The 26650-nt window shown below is 38.5% G+C and overlaps 1 protein-coding gene across 16 annotated transcripts in view; it reads right to left on the reverse strand.

Moving 5' to 3' along the window:
* The window catches only part of LOC5571159 (adenylate cyclase type 2), a 200564-nt gene that overhangs the window by 20101 nt on the left and 153813 nt on the right, over window positions 1–26650 (reverse strand). For all 16 annotated transcript variants that reach the window (XM_021854242.1, XM_021854241.1, XM_021854239.1 and 13 more), the window contains 7 exons: window positions 25699–26167; window positions 24793–25025; window positions 21046–21272; window positions 20758–20959; window positions 18723–18979; window positions 18086–18248; window positions 3303–3623 (listed from right to left, as the gene is read on the reverse strand). In XM_021854242.1, the coding sequence (XP_021709934.1) occupies window positions 3303–3623; window positions 18086–18248; window positions 18723–18979; window positions 20758–20959; window positions 21046–21272; window positions 24793–25025; window positions 25699–26167 (1872 nt within the window). The remainder of the gene's footprint in view (window positions 1–3302; window positions 3624–18085; window positions 18249–18722; window positions 18980–20757; window positions 20960–21045; window positions 21273–24792; window positions 25026–25698; window positions 26168–26650) is intronic.

Consider the following 26650-nt stretch of genomic DNA (forward strand, 5'->3'; position numbering starts at 1 on the left):
AGAAGTGGAGATGTCGGTGATGGAAACAATTGACGCAATCTAGAGCTGGATGAGCGGAGTCTGCAGATAGCTCACCACAACAGGGGTGCTTTCTAGTCAGCAACTGCAAGGTGGTTCAGAGAGAGATGGAGATGGAGGTCAACGTCGGAAGGTATGTGATTGCACCGAAGCGCGTAATGGAGCTGGGAGTAATGATCGACGATCGGATGAATTTCAACAGTCATGTTGAATACGCATGCGAAAACTCTGAGAAGGTAATGAATGCATTAGACAGAACCATGCCAAACTTGAGCTGTCCCAGCAGCAGTACGAGGCGTCTGCTAACAAATGTCTCGTCATCGATGCTGAGGTATGGAGTTCCTGCTTGGGGCGGGGCACTGGAAATAAAGCGGAACCATGGCTGATGACAGTGCGAGTTGCGAGTGCATATAGAACGATTTCGTCAGATGCTGTATGCGTTATAGCCAGTATGAACCCCATTTGCATCACTTTGACTGAGGATATCGAGTGCTACCCACAAAGAGACGTCAGAAACGTACGGAAGATGGTCAGAGTCGAATCTATGGCGAGGTGGCAGCATGGGTGGGACTGCGTGGAGAAAGGAAGATGGACTTATCGGCTCGTCCCAAACCTGTCGACGTGGATGAACAGGAAGCATTGCCAGGTGAATTTCTACCTGACACAGTTCCTATCGGGTCATAGATGTTTAAGAAAGCATCTCCATAGATTCGGGCACGCAGAGTCGCTACACTGCCTAGATTGCCCAAACATCGAGGAGACACCACAATAAGTAGTTTTTGACTGGAACGAAATGCTCGGAAGCAGCGACAGAGATCTAAACCCCGACAACATCGTGCAGAAAATTTGTCAACACGATTAACAGAGCGATAACGCAAATCCTGTCGTCGCTGCAACGAAAATGGCGAGAAGAACAGAGGGCGTCGAGCCGTGATCGGAGTAGGCTACATCGTCCGTCGGGGACTAGGCCAAGTAGTTCGAGCGTCACGTTGTACCTATGATGGGTAGTCAGGGCGCCTGTATACCGGAAGTCATTATCCAACCGGAAACGGGTGCCTGTGAACCGGAAGTTTCCCTCCACCGGAATCGCAGGACCGACCTCGGCATCTGCCCGGATAGTATCGGTTCGGGAGATCTTTCGACGTCGGGGAAACGGGTGACGTTACCGGTTTCAGCAGATTGCTTCGACGGGGGATTCTCCATCGGAGTAGGCTAGCTTCACCGAGTAGTATCGATTACGACAAATCGCCGGGTTTGGGTCGTCGGGGCGCTTCCAGACCCCTCAAACGGAATCGCAAGACCAACCTCGGCACCCAACCGGTCCGTCCGAAGAGCATGACGAACAGCGCAGTGGAGTGCAGAGAACCAACAAGCACAGGAGCATCTATCATAAAAAGTCTCACGTAGCCCAGACGTGTGGCCGGCCCCAAAATGTAGGTGACGTGACAGAGAAAATCAACAAGCCCTCAGTCCCCTGAAGTAATAACATGAGGTAGTTCCGGACTTGTAGCCCAAACCAAATAATGTTGGCGTGGTGCAGAGAAAAAATAGACGGCGACAACAATGTCCACACGGGTATAAAGCTTTATAGTCATAAGAATCCGGAATGCCTTTTTATCGGCGATGAAATTGCCAGGCAGAGAGGTAACGAAAAAGTAGCACAAAAGACAACAGAGTAAAATTACAAAATTACAAAAAAGAGTGCCATCGCAACTCCTCGGAGATTATCTTGTTCGGGCGGGACACCCAAGAGTTCTTTCAAAGCATGAGTAAAGGTGAGCATAGTCACAAGAAAGAAAGAGTACCCGAAAAAATCCTCACATTTTTTGCACTCTCACTCGTTTCGTTTAATGATATGTATTGAACATTTTCAGTTCAATTTTTACTTCTAAAAATAACGTTAAAATCGCCTTATTATTGCATTGCAGAGATGTTTCTGTCAAGCCTGCTCCTCCGTTATCATAGCAATATTAGGTGAACTTTTGAGATATCGAATTCTTGAGCACTTCCGTTGGAGTAAGCTAGGTTTAATAACGAGGTTTAGTCGAGTAGATCGCGAATTGACACCAGCAAATGATCATCGCGAATGTGAATAGGGAGGTACTCGACACCTGAATGACAGGACCGACCTCGACATCTACCCGGTTAGCATCGGGTATGAAAATCTTACACTTCCTGGGACTATTTCGATAAGTACGTAGCGTATTAAAGGCTTGAGTCATCGGGGACCATAAGACCCCATAATCGTGTTAGATTACATCGACACTCTCAGTAGTGAAAAATGTAACGTCATTAGTTTCGGGAGATATCCACCGGGAACTTTCCATTGAATTGGGCCAGTTTCACCGTCGATAATTGTTCCGGAGTACCGATTGTGACGACAGTTTCGGATTCCAAAATGGAATGAGAAATATATTTCTGTTATTTATGGAGCCTAATTCGAAAATATTCATTCAAAAGGGGAAGGGGTGGTAAAATGAACATCAAAAGGTTTCTAATAGAAAAATGATGAGTTTGTATTGTTCTACCGCAACACATCAAAAATAGGGTTGTTATCTATAGCAGCGACAGAAATTCAGACTAAAATAAATAATTTTCACATATTTTTATCGCCAGCAAAAAACGATGCAATTTTTTTTACGTGCACTACGTTGGTAAAATAAACAGCTGTTGGTGGCAAAATGAACATAATAAAAAATACGTGAGCAAAACAAATATTTTAGAAAATTTTCATTGCTTTTCCAAAAATATATCCATAAATGATTGTTACTCATTCAAAAAGAAATCTAGGTTTTAGATTTGACATCATATCATAACAATATTCACCTCACTGGAAAACTTCAGGACCTCCGAACTAAAAGTTACGTCTGTTCTAATTTTTAAACGTAGGTTTCTGAAATCATAGTTTTCGTTGATATATTCACTTAAATTGATCTCCTTATCAACCCGAACACTCTGATTTATACTCTAAATCGTCCGTGCGTGATAAAAAATCATTGAAATTTGTTTTTCCTCGGTAAAACGTACGGTGTTCGTTTTACCACCCCTGTTTATTTTTCCTCTACTTCCCCTACCCTTTTATTGGTGATTTTCCATGTTTATATAGACTCTTGATTTTTTACACATATTTGAAAACTTTAATATCACCATCGACTTTAAAATGCTATATGTGCATTTTTAATAAGCCATGCATATAATATAAGGCAGCACAGCTCTTAAGTTAATGCACGTACGAAAAACTATACCAAAATCCCCCCGTGGAAAAAGGTATGAAAATCACTTACCGTTGCACCTTCCTCCTTCCCTGGCCGCAGCCCGGACGCCACCATGTACGTGCTGCCGATGGTTTTTATCTTTTCGATTCCGCTAAATTTGGGCTTCAGCAGCAGCTTATCGAAGTCGCAGATAATCTCGTTCAGCAACCGCAAGCACTCCAGTCCCTGCTTGTTAACGTCGGTTTCGTCGTAGAATTCCTTGTAGTTGGGTATCGAGGCAAACATGACCGCCACCGAGGAGTAACTTTCGTGGTACAATTCCTGCACGGCACGTTCCTTTTTCAGAAAGTGCTGCGCTACGTGGGCCGGCAGGATGTTCTCCAGTAGAATCTGAAGTTACGCGAGATGTTGGTGGTGGGGGTGGTTAAACCAGCGGGAAAACGTAGAGTTTGTTCGAGGGTGGCAAGTAAATGGGAAAGTTATGATTGATTTAAACTTGAACTGCTGGGGCTTGGGTAGATGTCGATAGGGTTGAGTAGCTTTTGCTACCTTTGCGAGGGTTCTATCACGATTCCCTGAAAACCATTCGCCCGCATGTAACAAACACCAGAAATTCATAATATCTCAGAAAATATGGTAGTAAATCTGAGTTGTTTAGAGGAATACCTAAAAGTAACTGAAAACCGAATGCAGTACAATACTATTTTACTACAGTTTAAATCCTTTTTTATACCATTCTCCTAGAGTTCCTTCGACAGATACGTTTATTTCGACCTCAGCTGTAAGACCGTCTTCAGTGTCATGTTCGAGAAAATATATTTCTGAAAACCGAATTGACTGCTATGACATTTAACTTCAACTAGAATTTGTATGTTTTGACAGGTACGCGTATTTCGACCTCAATTGTAAAGCCGTTTTCAGTGTTGTGTACTAGACTCGACTTACAGTACATGACACTGAATACGCACACTGGGACAGGAACGAAAAAAGCGTGGAAAGCCTCTAGCTCGAATGACGAAATAGACATCTGATGTCTTCAATGAAAATGGTAATTTAAATAAGGCCGATATTTTGGAATAATGCTATAGTTTTAGTGCTATTCTCGTAAATGGCACAAACACAATCTCAGTCAAATTGCAATTTTGCTATATGGTCCCTTCGGTAAAATTGTTTGTTTTGTTGAAACCAATACTTGAAAACAAAAAAAGTTTCCGTGGCGGCCTGAAATCGAACCAAGCGATAGGCCCATGCGTACATCTCACGATTAGGAACTGAAAAATAATCAACTGGAACGAATTATTGTTCAGTATAAACGATCCAGATATCTTAGCTAATATCCCGAACAGCACTCAATGCACTGCATGAACAGTTCTTTCCATTAAAATTTCAATGTTTTCGTAAAAATTCGTGGTTGAACGATAGTATTTAGAAGGCAATAATGAACTTGCATTTCGTAAATGAAGTCGTAGTAGAACTGCAAAGCGTGGAACTATTTACAAGGGACTCATAAACAAGGTTAATTCAGTCGTAGTAAAAGCAAAAGCTGGGTTTGATAAACAGCGATTAAATGTAAACTTACCGAGTAAGCAGCTTTGGCAGAATGTGTTAAGCATGGAAATTGCAACCAAAGTTACTCGTCCTGTTGACAACGATTTCACTGAAGATTATATCAATGAATATTTTTGTCTAGTTTTTGCACTCATGACTCAAGAAGTGCTCAAATAATTGGAAATTAAGACGGATTCAAATTTCGTTTTGGATTATGAAATAATCAACGCTATATCTTCTATCTATCTTATATATATTACTGTGTGCGTTTGAAATGCAAATATCAAATGCGGGATCACCAAATGCCGTAAGATTTTTCACAAGAAATGTGGTGTCAAAGATCAATTTTTTTTTGCTAGGACGGCGGTGATTTTTATAACCGTTGCTAGGTGTGCTTTGATTATTTTGTGTTACCGCATTTGGAGGACGCTTAGTCAAGAATTGAATCTCAAGCGCAAACAGCAATACATAACAATGGAATAGTGTTTGTATCTCACGAAATAACTTCAGAACGGGACACCCGATTTGCACAATTCTTTCACTGTTGTCTTCTTGAAGGGTTCCGACGTGTTCGTGCGACGAAAAAGTTTAGTGAAGTTGTCGGAAAATTTTGTAAAACGGGGGAGTACTAATATGTCATTTTGTGTGAGGGATTCCATGACATTTTTCAACAGCCTACTTGATGGCAAGACGAAGTTTGCCGGGACCACTAGTTCGAAATAAAATCAAATGCTGTTGGATTAGACTGCATTCCTATAAGTTTTATCGGTACGGAGTACGTTTGTGCTACCCATGTTTGAACATTTTTACAGTGCTATAAATAAGATACCTAATTCTTCATCATAATTGGCAACCCGGACTACATAGTGCAGGACGATATTTTATGCTACCAAATGTCATGCTCCGCGCAAAATCAAAACAAAACGAACAAAAATAATCCCATTTTCGGTCATTTCTACGTTTTCATCCGGTTGGATTGAGTTTAAACAGTTCAACCTTGATGTTTCGGATAACCGAAATCCGAGTATCCTGATATTTGCTGATTACCAGAAAGCTAACTCATTAACAATGGAAAATCAAGAAGCTGGTTCTTCCCAACGGAAGCAAAACAAGGAACGTAGAGTGTGGTCAGCTCCACATATTGATTTGCTGTCAGATCTATGGAAAGAGAAGATAGAAGATCTCCGTGGAACACGGATGAACAGCTACGTGTTCGGCAAAATGCGGCATCATTTTGAAGAGCATGGCTACATTGTATAAGCGGCTGAGATTAAAATACGAATCAACAACTTAACCGAACGTTACAGGTAATTTGCTTCATGTTTTGAACGCTGTGTTTTTAAAAAAAAAAATTCTTTTTTTAACAAGAAAGAGCAAGCAGCAACAGGTCCTTCAGTCGAGAGAGTAAACCGCATACTTGGAAGTTTCAGGATTAATAACGTGTCTTCGGTTGTAGAAGACAGCGCGTAGATGACAGTACGTGCTAACTTATCTATTTAATTTTGATGTACTAAAATGTATATATTTTCCTCCAGATCGGTCGAGGAATTCCTCAAAGAGGATATGACTGAAGATATATCAGCAACCCAAATTACATCGTCTGTTTCGGATTCTCAAATGATTCCAGCTGAAATGGCTTCCATATCTGTATCTGACCGCCCACCAAAAATGAGAAAAACATTGAGGCCTCATGCTGAACTGGTTGTAACGTCCTTCGAATCAAATAAAAACGTAAATTATTCACCGAACTTGCTTCCACTCTTCAGCCAAGACGATTTAAAAGTGAGTAAAGATTTGAGAAAATGTAATCTTCATGCTTTAGAATGCTTAGTCATATATTCTGACAGTTAACACTTACACATACATTTAAACAATATTAGACGAGATTATTGAATTCATGGGCCATCTACATTTAAGTTACTTTACTACTAAGCTTTTATCCTAAAAAGCTTCTGTACAAAAAATATAAAATATTCGGCTGATATGTGAATGGTTCTTAAAATTATCAAAAGTTGCTATAAAATTATAGCAAACCAAAATTGTTGTACTGGTGCTTTTATAAATATTTCAAATCAGTTTGCATCGTTTATTTACATATTTACAGAAAAAAACATATTTTGAAATTTGATAAACAAAGATATATATAAAAAAAAACAAAAGACTTTTAGACGAAAAGACGGAGAACGTTACATGGTTGAGGAGTTCGGACGTACAAATGCCCGAATTGAAATACAGCTATGCGGAAAGTAAACGGAATGCTTCTGGAATTACAACGCGAAAGAATTTTTTGTAAGTTTGGTCAATTAATTAAAAATACAGTTAACCGAAAATATTTTTTTTCTCGGTGTCCATGCAAGTCCACTTGGGAAGTAGGGCACATTAGTGCGCAGGAAACCGTTTCTTTTTACCGCGCCAAAAATATATTTTGAGAGACAAATCAACACTTTCGTTTCAAAATCTGACACTTAACAATTTGAAGAACTTCTAGTGGAGACGTCAATCCAAAACGTCAAACGATATCACCGCGCTACAGTGTGAACTGTTTTCATGATAATATAGGATATCATCTCGCAACATTAAGTGATATAGAGTGCAGTATGAACATAGTATAGGTCATTTTTGATACTGGTTAAGTATGTTGTTTGACAACGCTAGCGCATGACGGCTCACCATAGTAGCAGGTCCGAAAGAACTTGAAACTATTGAGAACCAGAGCTACTGGTCCAAAGCCCTGATAAAGGTGGATGGTTGTTATGGCTATGACCGTGGTCATCATGTAAAGAACAAACAGACAATATTGTATCATGTCAGCACCAAGGAGGTAGTCCCTCTAGCACGATGTAGGTAGCGCAACCCTGGTTAGGTGGCCTACCGAAGACTCTTCACCAACTATGAAAGGCAACAGTAGAGCAAACGGAATTTACGACAACAGACCCGGCAACGAATAAAGGACAACGATTGGAAAGCTGGATTTAGGAACGTGAGAACTTTGAATGAACCCGCGCGTGTTGGCCTCCTGGCTCGTGAACTGCGCTAACACTTTATTCAAGTACCCATCGCTAACACTTTATTCAAGTACCACATCTACTACAGCGGTGGCGACAGAGCAGAACGTGGCTTCATAGTGATTGGGAAGCAGTTGAAGTGAATTAATCGGAGGAAACCGGTAAGCGACCGAATCTGTGTGTTGAGAATGAAGAGCAAATTCTTCAACTACAGCCTGATCAGCATATATGCGCCAACGAACGATAAGCCCGATGACATGAAGGATGAGCTCTATGAGAGCTTGGATAAGGCCTACGCAGAGTGACGTCAAGATAGTCATCGGCGACGCAAATGATCGGGAAAGAAGATTTCTTCCGACCCGTCATTGGAACGGAAAGCCTTCATTCCGTTCCAATGATAATTGCATGTGGCTAGTAACCTTCGCTGCTGCTAGAGGGATGGCAATCAGTAGTCATGGATATCAGGACCTTCCGAGGCCCTAATATCGACTCTGATCATTATTTTATTGTAGCTAAAATTCAAACGCGGTTATCCAGCGTCACGAGATCCAGAATAAACAGAAAGCTGCGCTTTAATATACAATGCTTGTCGACTGATAGGGTAGCTGCACAGTACCGCCAGCAACTAGACGAGCAGTTAGGAAGAATCAACGTTGCTAGAGATGTCGACAGCCCACACTGTAGCCGTCGCTGAAAAAACGTGATCGAAATTGTTTTGACCTTGAAAACATGATTTTAGTACTATAGTGTCTTCGGGAAAGTTTTTCCATAAAATAATCGCTATTTTATGAAAGTGTCAGTTTGGTGATTAATCCACCTATAAGTGAGAACGAAATTTTATTTTTCGTATTTATGAATTTAAAAATAAACTTTATTCGGGAAAGTTGTAGGTAATATTAGATGAAACAACTTTGCTGAAGACACCGTATGCATATTTTTTGATTTTCATGTACATTTGTGGAGTTTTTTGTGGAACACCCCTAAAAATCACTTTTTTCATCATAACTTGGTTGGATGATTTTGTACAATTTTCAATTGTTCTAGTGTTATTTGTTACTTGCAAAAACGCATAACTTTCTCCAAAAGAGCATATTTTTATCTCTCATACTTTTCGAGTTATTGAAGGTTTTATATAAAATTTTGCACCTTTTTGACACTAAAAATCATTTGGACGCGCACATTTCCGCAGTCTGAAACATGTTCATCCAATGGTTTGAAACTAATACTATGAAATGCAGAGAAAGCCGTTTTTAGCCTGCTTTAGCCTGACGGTCAAAAGAAAGTCTGAAAAAATGTTTACTTACATGCAGATATAATTTACACTTATTCACTACCCCCTATATTGGCTTAACTTGAATATCTGGCATCACTATATCGAATTTTATGCAATCAAATCAACAATGACATCAATCAACAACAGATCGGAATAATCTGTTCAGACAGGTTTACCAGAGACAAACAGACTAAATATCATACAATCTTTTCATCGTTCACTTTTCTAACGTTAGTTTCATTTATGAAGTAGGTGGTCAATTAGGGATTCCGGCTCCGACTACTTTTGCTGAATACCGATTCAACGGTACTACATCGATCAGAATCGGTAGGGTTCATGGACAAAAGGTCGAAAGACAAAACGTCGAAAGGACAAAAGGTCGAAAGACAAAAAGTCTAAAGGACAAAAGGTCGAAAATGATTTGCTTGGTGAGAAATTTTTCCTTCTTTGAAAAAAGATTTTCGACCTTTTGTCCCTTCTTTTTTGTTCTTCGACCTTTTGTCCTTTCGACCTTTTGTCCTTTCGACCTTTTGTCTTTCGACCTTTTGTCATAGATTCATCGGTATACTAGTAAAATACCGATAATGAAATTTTTTCCCACTAAACCAATAAAAAATGTTATAGTTTTCGTTTGTTCATAAGAAATCCCTATATTTTAGTTTTATTCACAATTATAACATTTATGCATTTTACAATAAATAGTTGATAATTTGTGGAGAATGATAAAATATACATTTGTTGAAATATTTTAGAATATTATTAATAGTTATCGTGTCATGTGATTTGCCATCACCAGAACCGCTTGATTGATGATACGATTGGCGAAGGTTATTTATCAGCATCATACAAAATAAAACAGCGGAATTACTGAAATCTTAAGATGATCATATTAAAGATCATGTAACAAAATTTGTTCATAAATTTTTCTATGATAACATTTTGTTGAATTTGTTCATTTGTGGTGATCGAACCCATGTATAAAAGGGACCATTAATAAATTACAACCTGCTTACACTGCTCATCTACACCTACTTGTCCCATTTTCTATGTAAACCTTATGAGCTGCGAGTCAAATATGCGTAGAACGGCAGTACACGAAGGCGATTGTGGATTGTTTCTTCATAATTGTGTAAATATGTTTTAATGCGAGAAAATCGGTAAGTATGCATTTCAAACTGTTTAATTGCTTCTTGGTTTATATGAGTGGCACCCAATATCAGCATCCGTACTAGCTTTGGCTGAGTTTAAATTGATATTTCGAATATTTGAGTTGTCATTACGATTAATCGATATTTTGAATCGATGTTTGGAGCATCTAGAATCAAATGAATTGTTTTTTTTAATTCGAGTTTTTGATTCGATTTATTTTCTAGAAATCGATAAATGTTTCTTAATGAATTGATGGGAGAGAAACCAAATTTTTAATTAGTGAATTTGTTGTATCGAATATGAACACTGATTTTATTGAAAGATGTTGGTGTCGACTGCTAATTCATTTGATCCCATCCCAAACTTCATAAATTTCAATTCAAATATATAGATGCAAAGGATTCGATTAAATCGATAAATAGATTCGACAGTTTAAATGTGAATCGATTCAGTAACATGGAGAAATTTGCTCAACGCTTTGTACACTGAATCCTTATACGAGGATGTGAGGTAATTGTTGTTGTTGTTGTTTGAGAGGGACTTTAACCCGAAGGTCATTCGTCCCTTTAATACTAGTGAGGTAATTTCTTTCTTGGTCTCTATTGGACAGTTGACCGAAGAGGCTCAAGAGGATGTAACAAGGATACCAAGAATTGCAGGGAGGATCTCCAGAATTGATACTGACTAAGAATTATTACACTGTTTGTTGGCGACATCAAATCCTGTGATTACATCTATTAGAGCATTCCCGAGAAAAAAGTGTTTCCTTTTCAGGATGGGAAAATCTTTTGGTTAAAAAAGATAACGAACAAACCAGTGATAGCGGAGCTAAAAATAATGATGATAATCTTAAACATTAATATTTACTGATTTATGGATTGCATATGAATTTTAAAGGAAAAAATAAATGTTTCATAGTTATATTATACATTTTAGTTTTTGCTGCGAGCTCCGAAAAATTCTCAAGAAAGGACTGAGACTTCCTGCAGAAAAATAGCAATAAGTGTTTTTCTGCACAAAATAAACAGCTAACGTTGGAAAGGTGAACGACGAAAAGTGTGTTGGATATGTTGTCTGTTTGTCTGTGATAAACTTGTCTGAATAGATTATTCCGACCTTTTGTTGATTGATTATATTGTTGACTTTATTGCATAAAATTCGATACAGTGATGCCAGATATTCAAGTTAAGCCAATATAGGGTGTAGTGAATAAGTGTAAATTATATCTGCATGTAAGTAAACATTTTTCCAAACTTTTTTTTGACCGTCAGGCTAAAGCAGGCTAAAAGCGGCTTTCTCTGCATTTCATAGTATTAGTTTCAAACCATTGGATGAACATGTCTCAGACTGCGGAAATGTGCGCGTCCAAATGATTTTTAGTGTCAAAAAGGTGCAAAATTTTATGTAAAACCTTCAATAACTCGAAAAGTATGAGAGATAAAAATATGCTCTTTTGGAGAAAGTTATGCGTTTTTGCAAGTAACAAATAACACTAGAACAATTGAAAATTGTACAAAATCATCCAACCAAGTTATGATGAAAAAAGTGATTTTTAGGGGTGTTCCACAAAAAACTCCACAAATGTACATGAAAATCAAAAAATATGCATACGGTGTCTTCAGCAAAGTTGTTTCATCTAATATTACCTACAACTTTCCCGAATAAAGTTTATTTTTAAATTCATAAATACGAAAAATAAAATTTCGTTCTCACTTATAGGTGGATTAATCACCAAACTGACACTTTCATAAAATAGCGATTATTTTATGGAAAAACTTTCCCGAAGACACTATAGTACTAAAATCATGTTTTCAAGGTCAAAACAATTTCGATCACGTTTCTTCAGCGACGGCTACAGTGTGCAACCTGTGGGACCCTATCCACAAAGGTGTGACAACAACGGCGCGGGAAGTGATTGGCACTGGTCAACGACGAAGACGAAACGACTGGTTCGATGAAGAGTGCCAGAGAGTGACAGACATGAAGAATGTCGGAAGAAGCCGTATGCTTGAGGCTGGTACCCTAGAGAACAAAGAGCGGTACAGGGCAGCGAGAGCCGAAGAAAAGCAAATCCACTGCAGAAAGAAAGGGCAGCACGAAGAAAGTGTGGTAGCTGAAGCTCAAGAAAGCATGAACCGGATGATATGCGGAGATTCTATGCAACGGTCAATGGTGCGCGGCACAATACCGTACCAGTGTCCGCCATGTGCAATGATCGAGAAGGGAATTTGCTGACCGATAAAACGGCGGTGGCTGCCAGGAAAAAGGAGCACTTTCAACAATTGTTGAACGGTGAAAATGGAAATGTAGCGAGGAACAGGATGAACATTGATGACGAAGATCAAGCTGTGGACCCATCGACCATAGGAGAGGTTAAAAAGGCTATCAGCGAGCTGAAGAGCTGTAAGGCTGCTGGGAAGGACGAGATCCCGGTTGAGCTTCTCAAGCACGGAATTTATTACGCAACTTTATCAGTCGATCCACCGAGTACTTCTGAAGGTATGGGAGGACGAAGAATTGTCCACTGGCTGGGTGGATGGTCTCATACGCCCAATCTACAAGAAAGGGCACAGACTGGAGTGTGCCAATTACAGTAGAATTACCCTGCTGAATTAGGCGTAAAAATTCTGTCACGCATCCTGTTTAACAGACTGAGATCGCTTGAGGAGTCCTACGTCGGTAAATACCAAGCTGGTTTTCGAGAGGGCCGTTCGACAACGGACCAGATGTTTGCGAATGATTCTAGACAAATTCCGGGAGTATAACTTACAGACTCACCATCTGTTTATTGACTTCAAGGCGGCGTACGACTCAGTGAAAATAAATTAGCTTTGGCAGATAATGTCTGAACATGGTTTTCCGGCGAAACTAATTAGGCTGATACGTGCTACGCTGGATGGTTCGTAATCAAGTGTTCGGATCGCAGATGAGGTGTCAACCTCGTTCGTGGCGCTAGACGGGTTGAAGCAGGGAGACGCACTTTCGAATTTACTGTTCAACATTGCACTCGAGGGTGCTATTAGGAGTTCTGGCGTGCAAAGAAATGGCACTATTATCACAAGGTCGCACATGCTCCTTGGCTTTGTGGGCGATATAGACCTAATTGGAATCAATCGCATGTCAGTGGAAGCGGCCTTCGTGCCTCTGAAGACGGTGACAGCGAGGATAGGCCTGACCATTAAATCTGCCAAAACGAAGTACATGATTGCAGGTTGATATAGAGTCAGGCTTGGTGGTGTAGGTGCTGAGGTAGCGTTTGATGGGGATGTGTTTGAAGTTGTTGAAAAATCTGTTTACCTTGGAACACGTGTGACAACGACGTTTTCGCGAAGTGAAAAGACGTGTTGGGGCTGCGAATAGGGCCTCTTACGGACTACGTAACCAGCTTGGGTCCCACAGCTTGCAAACGGAAACAAAATTCGCTCTGCATAAAACATTGATTCTCCCGGTGGCTCTCTACGGGCACGAAGCGTGGACGTTGAAAGAGGCAGACCGGAAAGCTTTCGGTGTTTTTGAGCGTAAAGTGCTGCTAGAAAATGTGTGACACAGACTAAATTACGAGTTGTATCAAGTGTACAAAGATGCGAATATTATCAAGCGTGTAAAATACGGCAGACTTCAGTGGGCTGGTCGCCTAGTGCGAATGTCGGAAGAAAGGATTGCGAAAATAATATTCAGCAGGGAACCAAGTAGAGGTCGGTGGCTTCCGGGAAGACCACGAATACGCTGGCTGTACGTAGTGGAAGAGGACCTGGCGTCCCTAAACGTTCGGGGCAACTGGAGAAGTTTCACAAAAAAACCGACAAAGATGGAGCTCTACAATACACCCGGCAATGGCGTGACGCTAAGCTGTAGCCATCAAGGTATCAAGGTAGGTATCTACTAGGATTCCTTAAGAGATTCTCAGACATTTTTACAGAAATTTTACTACAGAGTCTTCAAAACATGTTCAAGCAATTGGTCCAAGGATTTTTGCTAGTAATTCTTCAGATTCCTCCAGAAATTATTCTAGGGGGTTTCCAAGGAAAGCCTCAAGGAATTCATCCAGAGGAATACTACTTACAATTCCAGATATTCCAGCGACATTCAGAAATTCCTTGAAGCATTTATTCAGCCGTTCATCCCGGAATTCCTTTAGAGTTCATCCAGTTATAGCTCCTGAGACTACTTTAATTAATACGAAAGTTCATCTAGAGATTTATTAGGAAATTCCACAGGCATTACAGCGGGAATTCCTCTAAATAGTCCACCAAGAATTCCTTAAAGCATTCTTCCATTTGTTCCTTCTAGGATTGTTCCAGATACTCTCTCAAAGATTCCACCAGGAATTTACACAGTGATTTCTCAAGTAATTCTGCCAGAAATGCCTTCAAAAGTTCTACAAAATGTTCCAGATATTTGGCTAGTTATTCTCACAGAGATTTCTCTATGTGTTCTCCAGAGTTGGTACAGAGATTCCGTAAAAAAAAATCTTCAGAAATTCATCCACGGAATCCTGTGATAACTTTATTCAGGGTTTCCTCTAGTAATTCCTTCCGGAGTTATAATGCAGGAGTTGTTCCAAATATTCCCACATGGATTTCTCAAGCAATTCCTCCTGGGATTATCCAATAAGTACTCTTGGGACTACCTTAACATTTTGGGATTCCACAGATATTTCCCCAGCTAACTCCTCCAAAAAATACTTAAGGAATTCCTCCAGTTCTTACTCCTAGGTTTCCTTCAACCAATGTTTCTGGGTTCCTTTAGAAATTCCTTCAATGATTGTTGCAGAAATTATTCTAATCATGTCTATAAAAATTCGTTTAGACATTCCTTCAAAACTTAATCAATGAATTGGTGCCAGGATTTGTATGAGTTCCTTCAGGAATTTCTCCAAACATTACTTCATAAATTCCTCTAGGAGTTTACTACAAAAATTCCCTTATGAATTTTTCACAGCGGTTCTCTAGTAGTTTTCCCTAGGGTTGATCAATTTTTTGCTCCAAGGATGCCCTCAGAAATACTTAAATGATATCTGTAGGTTTTTTTCTGTGATTTCTCTTAGAATTATTCCAGAAATTCTGTAAGGATGGTGTAAGGATTTGTATAGGAATTTTCCAGCAATACTAGAACAGGTTGGACTCGATTATTCGGTGACTCGATTATCCAGGATTCGATCATCCGGAATTTCAGACTCGATTATCCGGAGTATGCTTTTATGTATACTTTAGTATAGCAATATTCAATATTGCTTTGGACGTAAGTAGGAAAAAAGGAATTTGAAAAAAGTATTTTTGTATTTCCCAGGAATTCCTCCAGAATTCCTCCAAACATTTCTATAGAAATTCCTCCAAAGAATTCTCCAGAAAATGTCCTTAGATATTTCTTCAAAGATTATTCCAGGAATTAGCCATGAATTTCTTGAAAATTCCTCCATTAATTTCTCCATGGATTTCTTCCAGGAGCTCCTTAAAAATAACTCAAGATAATCCCCTAAGGATTCATCCAATTATTCCTCCTGTGAATACCTATTTTTTTTTTTGGAAGTTCAACATACATTCCCTAAACCTAACCTAACCTTTTGGAATTTCTGGAGAATTTGGAACATTAGAAACATCATGTCTGAAAAAAAATAGTAAATTTATAAATTAATAAATAATTTTAATTCCTGTTTTTTCTCTGTTTCGGTCTTGTTTTTCAACCGAAAATGAGTCACATCAGATACATTCTGAACAGTCCGAAACTCTTCATTTTTAATTTTGAGTAGATCTGATAACACAGTGTAACAAAAATGACATTTTTGCGTGTTTCAAGCATCAAATAATGTGTCTCTAGTAGATTTGGGATTGCTATATCTGATGCCGTATGATCCATCAAACTTTTTTTGTGATCTAAGCCACCAAGCATGCAATATATGACTTAAACTTTCATTTTAGATATAATTTGGAAATTGCACGATTAAATTTATACTAAATCAATTTTCCTAACATGCTTGCAATCTCCATACTAAATTCTTTGTCTCTTTTATATGGCAAAATACAATAAGATCAAAAAACTACTTTTCAGCATCAAAAGTGTTATGAACTTTGTTGATAATAATTGGTATACACATGAAATTTGAATTCTGTTGAAAATTAAGCGAATAAATCGCCATACAACCTGGCAAACTTGCATGCAAGTTGGCTGAAAGGGTCAAATTTTGCATTTTTAGCAGTCAATAACTCGAAAACTGTACGTGCTATGATATTTCTGAAAACGGCAATGGGTTAACCCTTATTTTAGTGAATAGTGATATTATGGTGCTTGAGACAAAAACGTGTTCCGCAGTGTAATTGATTTATGCAAAGTATACTGACAAAAATATTTGAATCCGTTAAGTATTCGCTGAGCGGTAAGGGTTTAAGCATTGTTGGTTTCACTCAGACCTAAACGTGTTACTGAAATTACATCGCGAGATGGGCACTTTAAAGGAAAAACTAGTTTTTCCATACAACACTTTTTTGTTTTAAGTCATAACTTAGACCAGGCCTGCCCAACCTTTCTGAACCGCGGGCCAAATCACAGAAACAATTTCGTGTCGCGGGCCACATTTATAAAAAGACAAATATTCGCATAAAATCTGACAAAAGTTAATAAATGAAGTTTATAAAATCTGACAAAAATCAATGAATGACGCAAATTTCATTTGAAGAAATCGAAAAACAGATAATTCCTGCTGCATATTGTGAGAGTTGCTTTCAAAACTATATAATAATCTGTTGCACAATATTTTGAAGAGTCTACTCCAAAAATTTTGGATTCTGTGTGTATAATGCCCAAGATTTTATAAAAATCGTACTCCGAATTCTGTCAGAATCCGCCCCGAAATGTGCTAAAATCTTTACTTTTACGAAAATCTTGGTCAGAATGTCCAGGATTTTACAAGAATCGTACCTAGGTTTTCTTCGGAATCTCACTCAAAAATAATTTCGAAATGCAACCTTGACATCTTTGAGAGTGCTAAAAAGTATCTCAAAAGTAAGCTGCTCAAAATTGTATTATAAATTCGCTTAAGGTTCTAGAAAAAAGTTATAAAGTGGTATATTGTAATCTTGCCCAGGGTTTTAGAAAAATATGTATTGAATTCGAGACTAGAAGACTATGGATTTCTAGTGAAAATTATGTGAGAATCTTGCCAATGTTATCCGTAAAAGTCGTGCCCAGAATTATTTTTAAAAAATCCTGTTCAAGATTTTGCAAAAACCCTGTCTTTTTATAATCCTTTCAAGTAATCTGCGTGAATAACGCCCAGTTGTTAGTAAAATTTAATTCCAGGATTCTGTGAGAGTATTAGCCTATGGTTCAGTGTAATTACATATGAAAACATAGCCTTTCGTCCATAAGTTTTGTTCAGGCTGCATTTTCTAAATGCCGAAGGAAGTCATGGTAGAAACATTGTCGAAACACAAGGAATTTGAGATTAAGAATTTTAATCATTTATAAAATTGAGTAGCTAAGAAGATTTAATGAAAAAAAAACAATTTAAATAAAATATTAGATTGTAACTAAATTGAAAATTAAATAGTTTTGGTATGTTCTAACTTCGGGTTGGTAGGATAGGAACGGGACAAATATGAGAAGAATCTTCGAAGCCTCCGCGGGCCCCATAAAATGAGGTCGGGGGCCGGATGCGGCCCGCGGGCCGTACGTTGGGCAGCCCTGACTTAGACGGAAATTTCGAACAATACTATTTCAGTAGATACCGGAATTTGAAAGCTATTGCAGAAAACTTTGATGCAAGATTCTTTTCGGACGTTTGTCATTCGGGCGAATGGTTTTCCAGAAAATGTGATAGAACCCTCCGCGAGTGTTTTCCACTAGATAGGATGGCTAGCAAAGAGTTACAAAGTATTCACCTTATTGATTCCGCGCATCGTTTCCACCTCTTCCTGTTCGACCTTGAGTTTGGCTTTCCACAGGAAGTCGGTTCGCGAGACGTATTCGCCCTGGCGGTCCAGAGTATGTAGGACGGATGCAATCAGCAACAGAAACAGACCGCCTTGGAATGCTAGAGGCCACCTTCGCGGATGGAAAGAAGAAGCCAAGGGAGGGAAAATAATTAAATTCTGAGAATTGTTTGCTGTTATTTGGGGATTAAGCGTTTGATGTTAAAATGCATCGTTCGTGGTAAATTCTTTTGCACAAATAGCTGGGAAGATTACAACGGTTAGCGTCTAATAAAAGGCATTGTGAGATTATTGAAGAATGAATGCAAAACAAATGAAGAATGACTTGTAAAGAATTCGATTCTGGCTTGCAGTCTTATAAAGGGCTCACGAATTTATTTTCTTGGCTCCAACGTTTCGATCCCAATTTGGATCTTTTTCAGGGATTGAGATCCAAATTGGGATCGAAACGTTGGAACCAAGAAAATAAATTCGTGAGCCCTTTATAAGACTGCAAGCCAGAATCGAATTCTTTAAAAGCAAAAACCCAGTCGAATATCATTAGAAGAATGACTTGAATAAATTGATAATGTCTGCAGTTACTTACGAATTGTTCAGTATTTGATAGGTTTCAAACAGAGAACTCTGCCATAGTAGCGAGCACTGAACTCCGATGAAGAGCAACATCAACAGTAGCTTGATGATGAAGCCCGACTGAAGGAAGGCCGATACGGCTGCTAGACTGATGGCACACATGTATAAATAGACGGGAGCCAGCGGTGCGAACTGAACGTCGTACGTTACCGATTCCGTGCCATTGTTAACCAGGAGAACGTTTGCTATTACTAGATCGTCGAAGTTTATCTGAAAATTTTATCGTAATTTAACATATCTGTATTGTTTGATTTTAAGTAGATACTGTGTTCTGGTTCTGGTTTCAGGAATATTCGTTACAACAATCACGGTTTTCAAGAATTGCCTCATAAACGTAGATTAGATGTTACTTTGCGAAGTCAGTAAAAAAAATCTTATATAATGGTGTACAGTTATATTTAGAAATTCAAACGATTTAATTCTGAAATTCAATTGTAAATGTTAAAAATTCTCTGAGAAAATATCGTCAATAATTTTCGTTAAAACTCATAGACAGTACAAGTAAAATGTCTTACGCCTTCCAGAAGAATTGTTGGCAGCGTGCCAAGGAGAAACGAAACTCAGGGAAATTGTTGACGAAAATAAAGTTGCCTTGATGAAAATTGTATTGAAATGTATGCGTTAGTATTGTACCTATAGTTTACAATAAATCTCTGATGGAATATTCAGAGAATTTTTTTGGAAGAATTTAATTCAGAAATAATTTTTAAGGAAACGCAACAGATTTTTTTTTTTTTTATTTAACCATCTAATACCCAACCCCGCTTTTAGACGGGGTGCACTTAGGAATTTTGTGCATTTTTTCGTAGCTCGGGAATCAAAATGATTCTAGTTTTGGCTTAAACTTTGACTCATAACACGCATATAGGAAATGTTTTTTGTGACTTTTGAAGCTTTAATATATTTTTGAAAATTCTTTGAAAAATTGTATTTTTGTATAACCTACAAATGGCTGGAGTTCATTTAACGCGTAATATAAAAAATCGGACTTTTTATATTTTTATACGCTCAACCTATCACAGAAGAAAAGCTTGGTGGTATTAAAATAATTTCAAACAGGAACAATAGGTTAACTATAGGCGCAAGGGAGCTCAAATTTTAAGCAAAACTAATTATTTCGATCATTTTTTGAAAAAAATAATCAAGCTGTGTATAAATAGTACTTAGATTAATAGCTCCTGACCTTCATGTCAAAATATATTGTGAAAAGATTTATAGCAAAACGGCCGTAAAAAGTCAATAGTGCGACTATAGGGGACTGTCCACTAAGAGAACACCGACCCTAATGGTTTTTTTTGCCTTTTTTTAATTAATTCGGGGATTACTTAACTATTAGGAAAATGCATTGAAAATATAAGAGAAAAATTTGTTTTAATCTATAAGGGTGGATTTTGGACGGAATTTAGGTGGAATTTCTAGTGAAGTGAGTTCAGAGAAAAAAATAGAATGAGATGAGCGAAAAAAAATCTTAAAGAGTGCTGTACAAACTTCATTAAAAAAAGTTGGTAAGTTTCGATACATAATTTATTTTCAATAGTCAATATCTCAAAGACCTGAACTCTAAATTGAGCAACTAGCGTTACTTTAACGGTTGGAACAAAACATAATTGCGCTGAGTTAGTTCTTCTTCTTCTTCTTCTTCTTGGCATTAACATCCTTTGCCAAAGTAGCCATTTTTGCATGCGTATGTCGTGTGGCAGGTACGATGATACTCTATACCCAGGGAAGTCAAGGAAATTCCCATTACGAAAGGATCTTGGACCTGGGAATCGCACCCAGACACTTTCAGCATGGCTTTGCTTCGTAGCCGCGGACTCTAACCACTCGGTTTAGGAAGGCCCCGCTGAGTTAGTTATTGTTATCGAATCAAAGAAATTTCCATGACGAAAAGATGCTGTACCAACCGAATATCGAAACCAAAAACCTTCAGCATAAGTTTCCTCTGTAGCTGCTTAACACTAGGCTGAGGAAATCCCCTGTATACTTACCACACTAAATATGGCACACGCTGCAATGAGCGCTGTAGAAATAACAAATATTGCTATCCGAAGAGACCGATTGGCGGCAATTACCTGACCGGGGCCGTTGCTGGCAGGCGACGACAGGTCCGACATCTGACGGTTACTTAAATATAAAAATAGACCTAACGCTACGGTAGTCGCACTTAACGAGCCGATAACGACTACATTGCTGCGTAGGAAATCAGGAAAAAGGAAATGACAAAATATACAATATTGTAAACTCCTGTTTTTTCTATCAAATTATTCGCATCTTACCTTTTAAATACTACTATTTGAATCAGTCCAATTGATAAGAACAAAATAAACGTACAGATGAGATCGTACCGGAAGCTGCTGTCGGGCTGGGTGCGATACATGGCCTCGCGGGAATCGTTCCGGTACCACATTGTCACTGGCTGCAACTCCTTTGGTGGGCCCCAACATTTGCACTCGCCACAGTGGCCATCTTCCGGCAGTAGGTTGGACTCAATCATGGCTATACTCTGTGAAGATACGGAATTATTGCTATGAGCAGATTATATTTGTTGCTTTGAACAATCTGGAGTTGAAAAACCATCAGGGGTAGTACAAATGACCAGTTTTTAGTGTTACATGGGACGTCAAACAGAGCTGGACGGAACAGTACCATACTGGTATGACAGATAAGGTAAATATCACAACTTGCCCGCAGCACTGTTTCAATACATAGATGAGATCATGAATGGTTTTCAAGCATATAATGGTTTTATTTCTGGATTTACAGCATTTGCAAAGCTTTAACAAACGTCTCAGCTTCATGAGGTCGGATGTGTGATGTCATTCAAATCGTTCTGAAGTTTAGAACCTATTGATCTAAAACAGGGAGAATTAAAAACATCCGCAAATCTCGAATATATTTTTTGTCTTTACAGGCTTTGTTAAAATAAAAACTAATAACAAACAGTAACAATAGAGTAAGGTAGAGCACAAATTTGAGTGAGGAGAAAAATTCTTTTTGAGATTTCTACCTCAATTGAAATCAAATTTTATAGATAAGAGGTCTAGAGGCAAAGAGGTGTGGGTGACCTGGTTTTGAGAAAATCGACTTTGAAGTTTTACTGCATGTTTTCATTACATATAAATAGTATAGGAGCCAAAAAAAAGCCAATCTTCTACGATACATTAATGAATGTTTGCCCTTTACTGACGTATACCAGATTTGCTGGTATGTCTGAAACATACCTCTGGGGAACTTGTAATCAGAAGACACAGTGTGTTTGTTTGACAAATTGAGATATGAATTTGCGAATAAGTGAGACTCAAACTCGCGTCTCCGTGTACGCTAGACCGGCGCTTTAACCAACTAAGCTACAGAACACCTTATGATTCTACGGAATAGAAAGCCATACTGAATCTGAGTAACGTTTGTTCCCAAGCATCTCGAAAAAAAATCCGTGTTTGTTTTGTTTCAGAGAATTTTGGTAAGAATTTCTATCGTGATAATATATTTATATTCTTTTTTTAAAAAAATCATATGATAATAAATTTATTAATTCTACTAAAATAACTCCTTGAAATCCCTTATCTCTGATAGTTGTAAGAATGTCAAAAATGACTTCCGCAAGATTTACATTGGGATTCACTTCAATTTGATTCATCAAAAAGTATTTAGAACATTCCACTATTCTTTTGACACAGAACTGAGAGTGTTTTTAAACGAATTTGAAAGAATATAATGGAAATTTAATTATGATATATAAATCTCCCAAAAATCTCTGGGATAATTTAGAAACCAATAATTATAGTAATCTCTGTAAAAAATCATATCAAAATGTAAAATGAGTAAAATTCTTTGATACATTCGTAAAAAAAACTGTAAAAGAAACACTAAAACAGATTTCGTTAAAAGTTTTGTAAGAAACTTAGGATTTCTTTGATGAATCTCTGGAATATTACTTACAGAAATTACTAGAAAAATGTGTCGAAAATCTGTGCCTAAAAGAAACTTTGAAACAATCCTTGGCATAATCCCCAGATGAAGGAATCCATGGAGTAATTCTGAAGGAATTCGGAGAGGGATTACTGCAAAAGTCTTCTGAAAGAGTTCAAATCTAGAAATTGTAAAAATGCTCATAATTTAAAAACTGTCTTCCAAACGTCTTAACAAAATTTGAAATGTCTTCCAAAAAACTTCAGTCTTCCAAATGTTTTCCACACAACTCAAATGTTAAGAAAAAGATTAAATTCAATTAGCAATTCTCGCCCAGGTAGCCGTAGCGGTAAACGCGCAGCTATTCAGCAAAACCATGCTGAGGGTCGTGGGTTCGAATCCCACCGGTCGAGGATATTTTCGGGTTGGAAATTTTCTCGGCTTCCCAGGGCATAGAGTATCTTCGTACCTGCCACACGATATACACATGCAAAAATGGTCATTGGCATAGTAAGCTCTCGGTTAATAACTGTGGAAGTGCTCTTAAGAACACTAGGAAGGAATCCATGGAGTAATTCTGAAGGAATTCGGAGAGGGATTACTGCAAAAGTCTTCTGAAAGAGTTCAAATCTAGAAATTGTAAAAATGCTCATAATTTAAAAACTGTCTTCCAAACGTCTTAACAAAATTTGAAATGTCTTCCAAAAAACTTCAGTCTTCCAAATGTTTTCCACACAACTCAAATGTTAAGAAAAAGATTAAATTCAATTAGCAATTCTCGCCCAGATAGCCGTAGCGGTAAACGCGCAGCTATTCAGCAAAACCATGCTGAGGGTCGTGGGTTCGAATCCCACCGGTCAAGGATATTTTCGGGTTGGAAATTTTCTCGGCTTCCCAGGGCATAGAGTATCTTCGTACCTGCCACACGATATACACATGCAAAAATGGTCATTGGCATAGTAAGCTCTCGGTTAATAACTGTGGAAGTGCTCTTAAGAACACTAAGCTGAGAAGCAGGCTCTGTCCCAGTGGGGACGTAAACACCAGAAAGGAGGAGGATACCGAATGAATACCAAAGTTGAAAGAAGTGAATTGCAGCTTATCATACAGTCATCCGAAACACAAATGTTCTACTTAGAAAGATGGCGTCTTCGGCGAAGTTGTTCACTAGTTCAAGGGCTATCATTAGTCTAGTTAGTCAATAGATTCAATTTTTTTTTCACCAGGCGGCGCTAGTGAGCATGGAACTTTTGTTTTGCGGTTATGTCAGGGTTCTGAATACAAAATATTAGTTTATTGCATTACTAAAATGTAAAACGTTGGTGTTTTTTTTTCGCATAATCATATGTCGCTAAATCTACAAGGAATATGTAGTTCTTAGATTATTTGCCAATTTTTCTGTGAGAATAGATATGGCTCGAACTGTTGCCCCTCTGATTCAATATTTTGCCTCACTTCCAAGAATTACAATTTTCGAGTCTAAAACTAACAAACAGCCGTAGCTTTTGTTTTTTTTATATTTGCTGTTAAAGCATAAGCATTAGCATTCGAACCTCCAAGACCTTTCTTTATAATATTTGGTTAACATTAAGATAGAAACCATAAAAAAAAACTTTTGTTCCACTCAAAAGTTTGCCCAACCTTACTCTTAGGATAAATTCAAAACATTTTGTTTAGTATTGGTGCCCATTCAGGATAAAAATTATTATTTTTGTATTGTCAAAAAAAAAAAATGAAAATATATATTTGAGCACTGACTTTTGATTATGTTTTTTAGTACCAAATTGATCAATCTTTAAAAGAGGCACGCATTACCGGACACGATATGGAAATGGCCCAAATTTTGTAGATTTCTATTCTATCAGTTCTATTCTATTGTTTAATTCATGAAAAATAATGTCATATACTCAAATACGAGTAATTTGAAAGTTTCCAATCTGTAGCCTACGGGCTAGCTACATATCAGGCTGCACTGTCTACACACGGGAAGACCTGACGACCATGTGATAAATCTTACCCTCTCATGTGTTCGACATACGGTTCTCTTCAGTTCAATACCATCCAATGTAACGCAAATTGTTTCGCATGTTTTTGCGCCCAGCTTGCCCACTTACCGCCAGACCGATGTTTTTTGCCATCTTGGAGTCCGTAATGTTGGCGAACGGTTTGTCCGCACCCCAACACTCGACGTATTTGGTCATTTTCGAGGAGGGTCGGTTGCGCATCAGCGGTCCCGGCGTGGCCACCATCGGAGACCGTAGGCAGTCGATATTGTTAATCGACATTTTTCGCATGTCACCGAAAATAGAACTGGAAGATTTTCGGCGCTCGGCAAACGCCATCAAGCCTGTGGGAGTGATGGGAAACAGAGAGAGAAAAAAAATGAGATAATGAAAGAAAATGATAAAATTTCATTTGAAGCGTAATTACGTGTGGACGGGCAAGTGCAACGTTGCGGAGGAGAAAATTTCTCATTTAATGTTGAACACGTAATTGATTGTATCGAAAGCTCCATTGATTGGACAGCTGAATTTGTAATTGGTAATTGAATCATTCGTTCGAAAAAAGCCACAAAATCCATTTTGCCATTTGAAGAAATTTAGGTGTACGTGCTTTCTTGCAGGTTTAGCTAGTTATTACAAATTGTATTTGTGGTTGTTCGAAGGAATGTTCAAATAAATTATGTTAATTCCTAATAAATGTTAGGCTTTGCATCTTTTCTTTATTACATGGTCCCATAAATTGCAAAAATCACTTAGGTAGGTACTTTTCGTGCTCTGTTTCAGATTCTTTACGGTAGATTTGGTAGAAGTGCATCGGACCTCCGTCCTTATGAAAACTTAGATTCTTCCTTTACATTGCAGACACGTAATGATGTCAGTTAGATACTGAACTATGTTTCAAATATCAAAATAGATATTTGAATTTGGCGGATGAAAATTTGTCTTCTTAAGAAAAGGGCTTTTCAATGGTTTAGAGGTCATATCTATCAGACAAAAAATTTCTACCCCGCTACTCACCTTGCACGGACAGCTTCCGACTCCCGACACGTTCCGGTAGATGTCCATTGGTGGTGATGGGCTCGACCGGCAGCGTAAGACAGGCCTTTTTGCACTGGTCCTGCTCCCCGTCGTCGCCGTTTTCAGTCGTTTCCTCGTTAATTGTCTCGGTGGTGATTGTGATGCTTGTTTGTTTGATGAGTGGCAAGGGCGAAGGCGGCGGAGGTAACGGGCTCAACGGAACCGAAGACTGCCGCGGGAGAAGCCGTTCCTGTTCCTCCGGAATGACGCTCGATGCAATGGAAGCGTGAGACCGGCGCAAGTCTTCCGGTGTTTTGGGCGTTCGAGGCGTTTTGGGTGTTTTCGGTGGTTCACCAAGAGAAGTGGAATCGAGCAGATCCGGTTCGGTTATTTGTATGGTGGCCGTGGGTGACGGCGTGTGCGCATTTGACGAAGGCGATCGTTTCGGTGGATCATTGATAGATTGTTTCTGTGTTTGAATTATTGCGTGAAGAAAGGAAAAAATGATAAACACAATTTAGAAGCAGAATTATGTTATCGATATTTGGCATATTTGAAACACATTCAAGCATCTTTCATACCAGCCTAAAGCTACCAAATGTGTTTGCTCTTAAAGACTGCTCTTTTCATGAAGTGGACGCCTTTTTTATGATGTATCATTTTAATTTATTGAATGGTTTGCTATACTGCCGTGAATCGCTCGCAAGGAAATCAGAAGGTACTGTCCCTTCTGAATTTTGTTCAACATTGAGCAAACGGCTTATTTATTTGCACCACCGAATTGTTTTTTTTTCGGTTTTCGTATTTCATTATGCCAGCAACGAAATTAGAAGTGATTGGTAGTTGCCGAAGATCAACGATGGATTATCAATTAGTGAGCTCGTTCCATGCCTCTATTTCAAAGAGGTTATACTGCCGTGAATCGCAAGTCAGTCCCACATTTTTTCATATT

Source organism: Aedes aegypti, chromosome 3 (assembly GCF_002204515.2).
Source record: "Aedes aegypti strain LVP_AGWG chromosome 3, AaegL5.0 Primary Assembly, whole genome shotgun sequence".
Taxonomy (NCBI): Eukaryota; Metazoa; Arthropoda; class Insecta; order Diptera; family Culicidae; genus Aedes; species Aedes aegypti.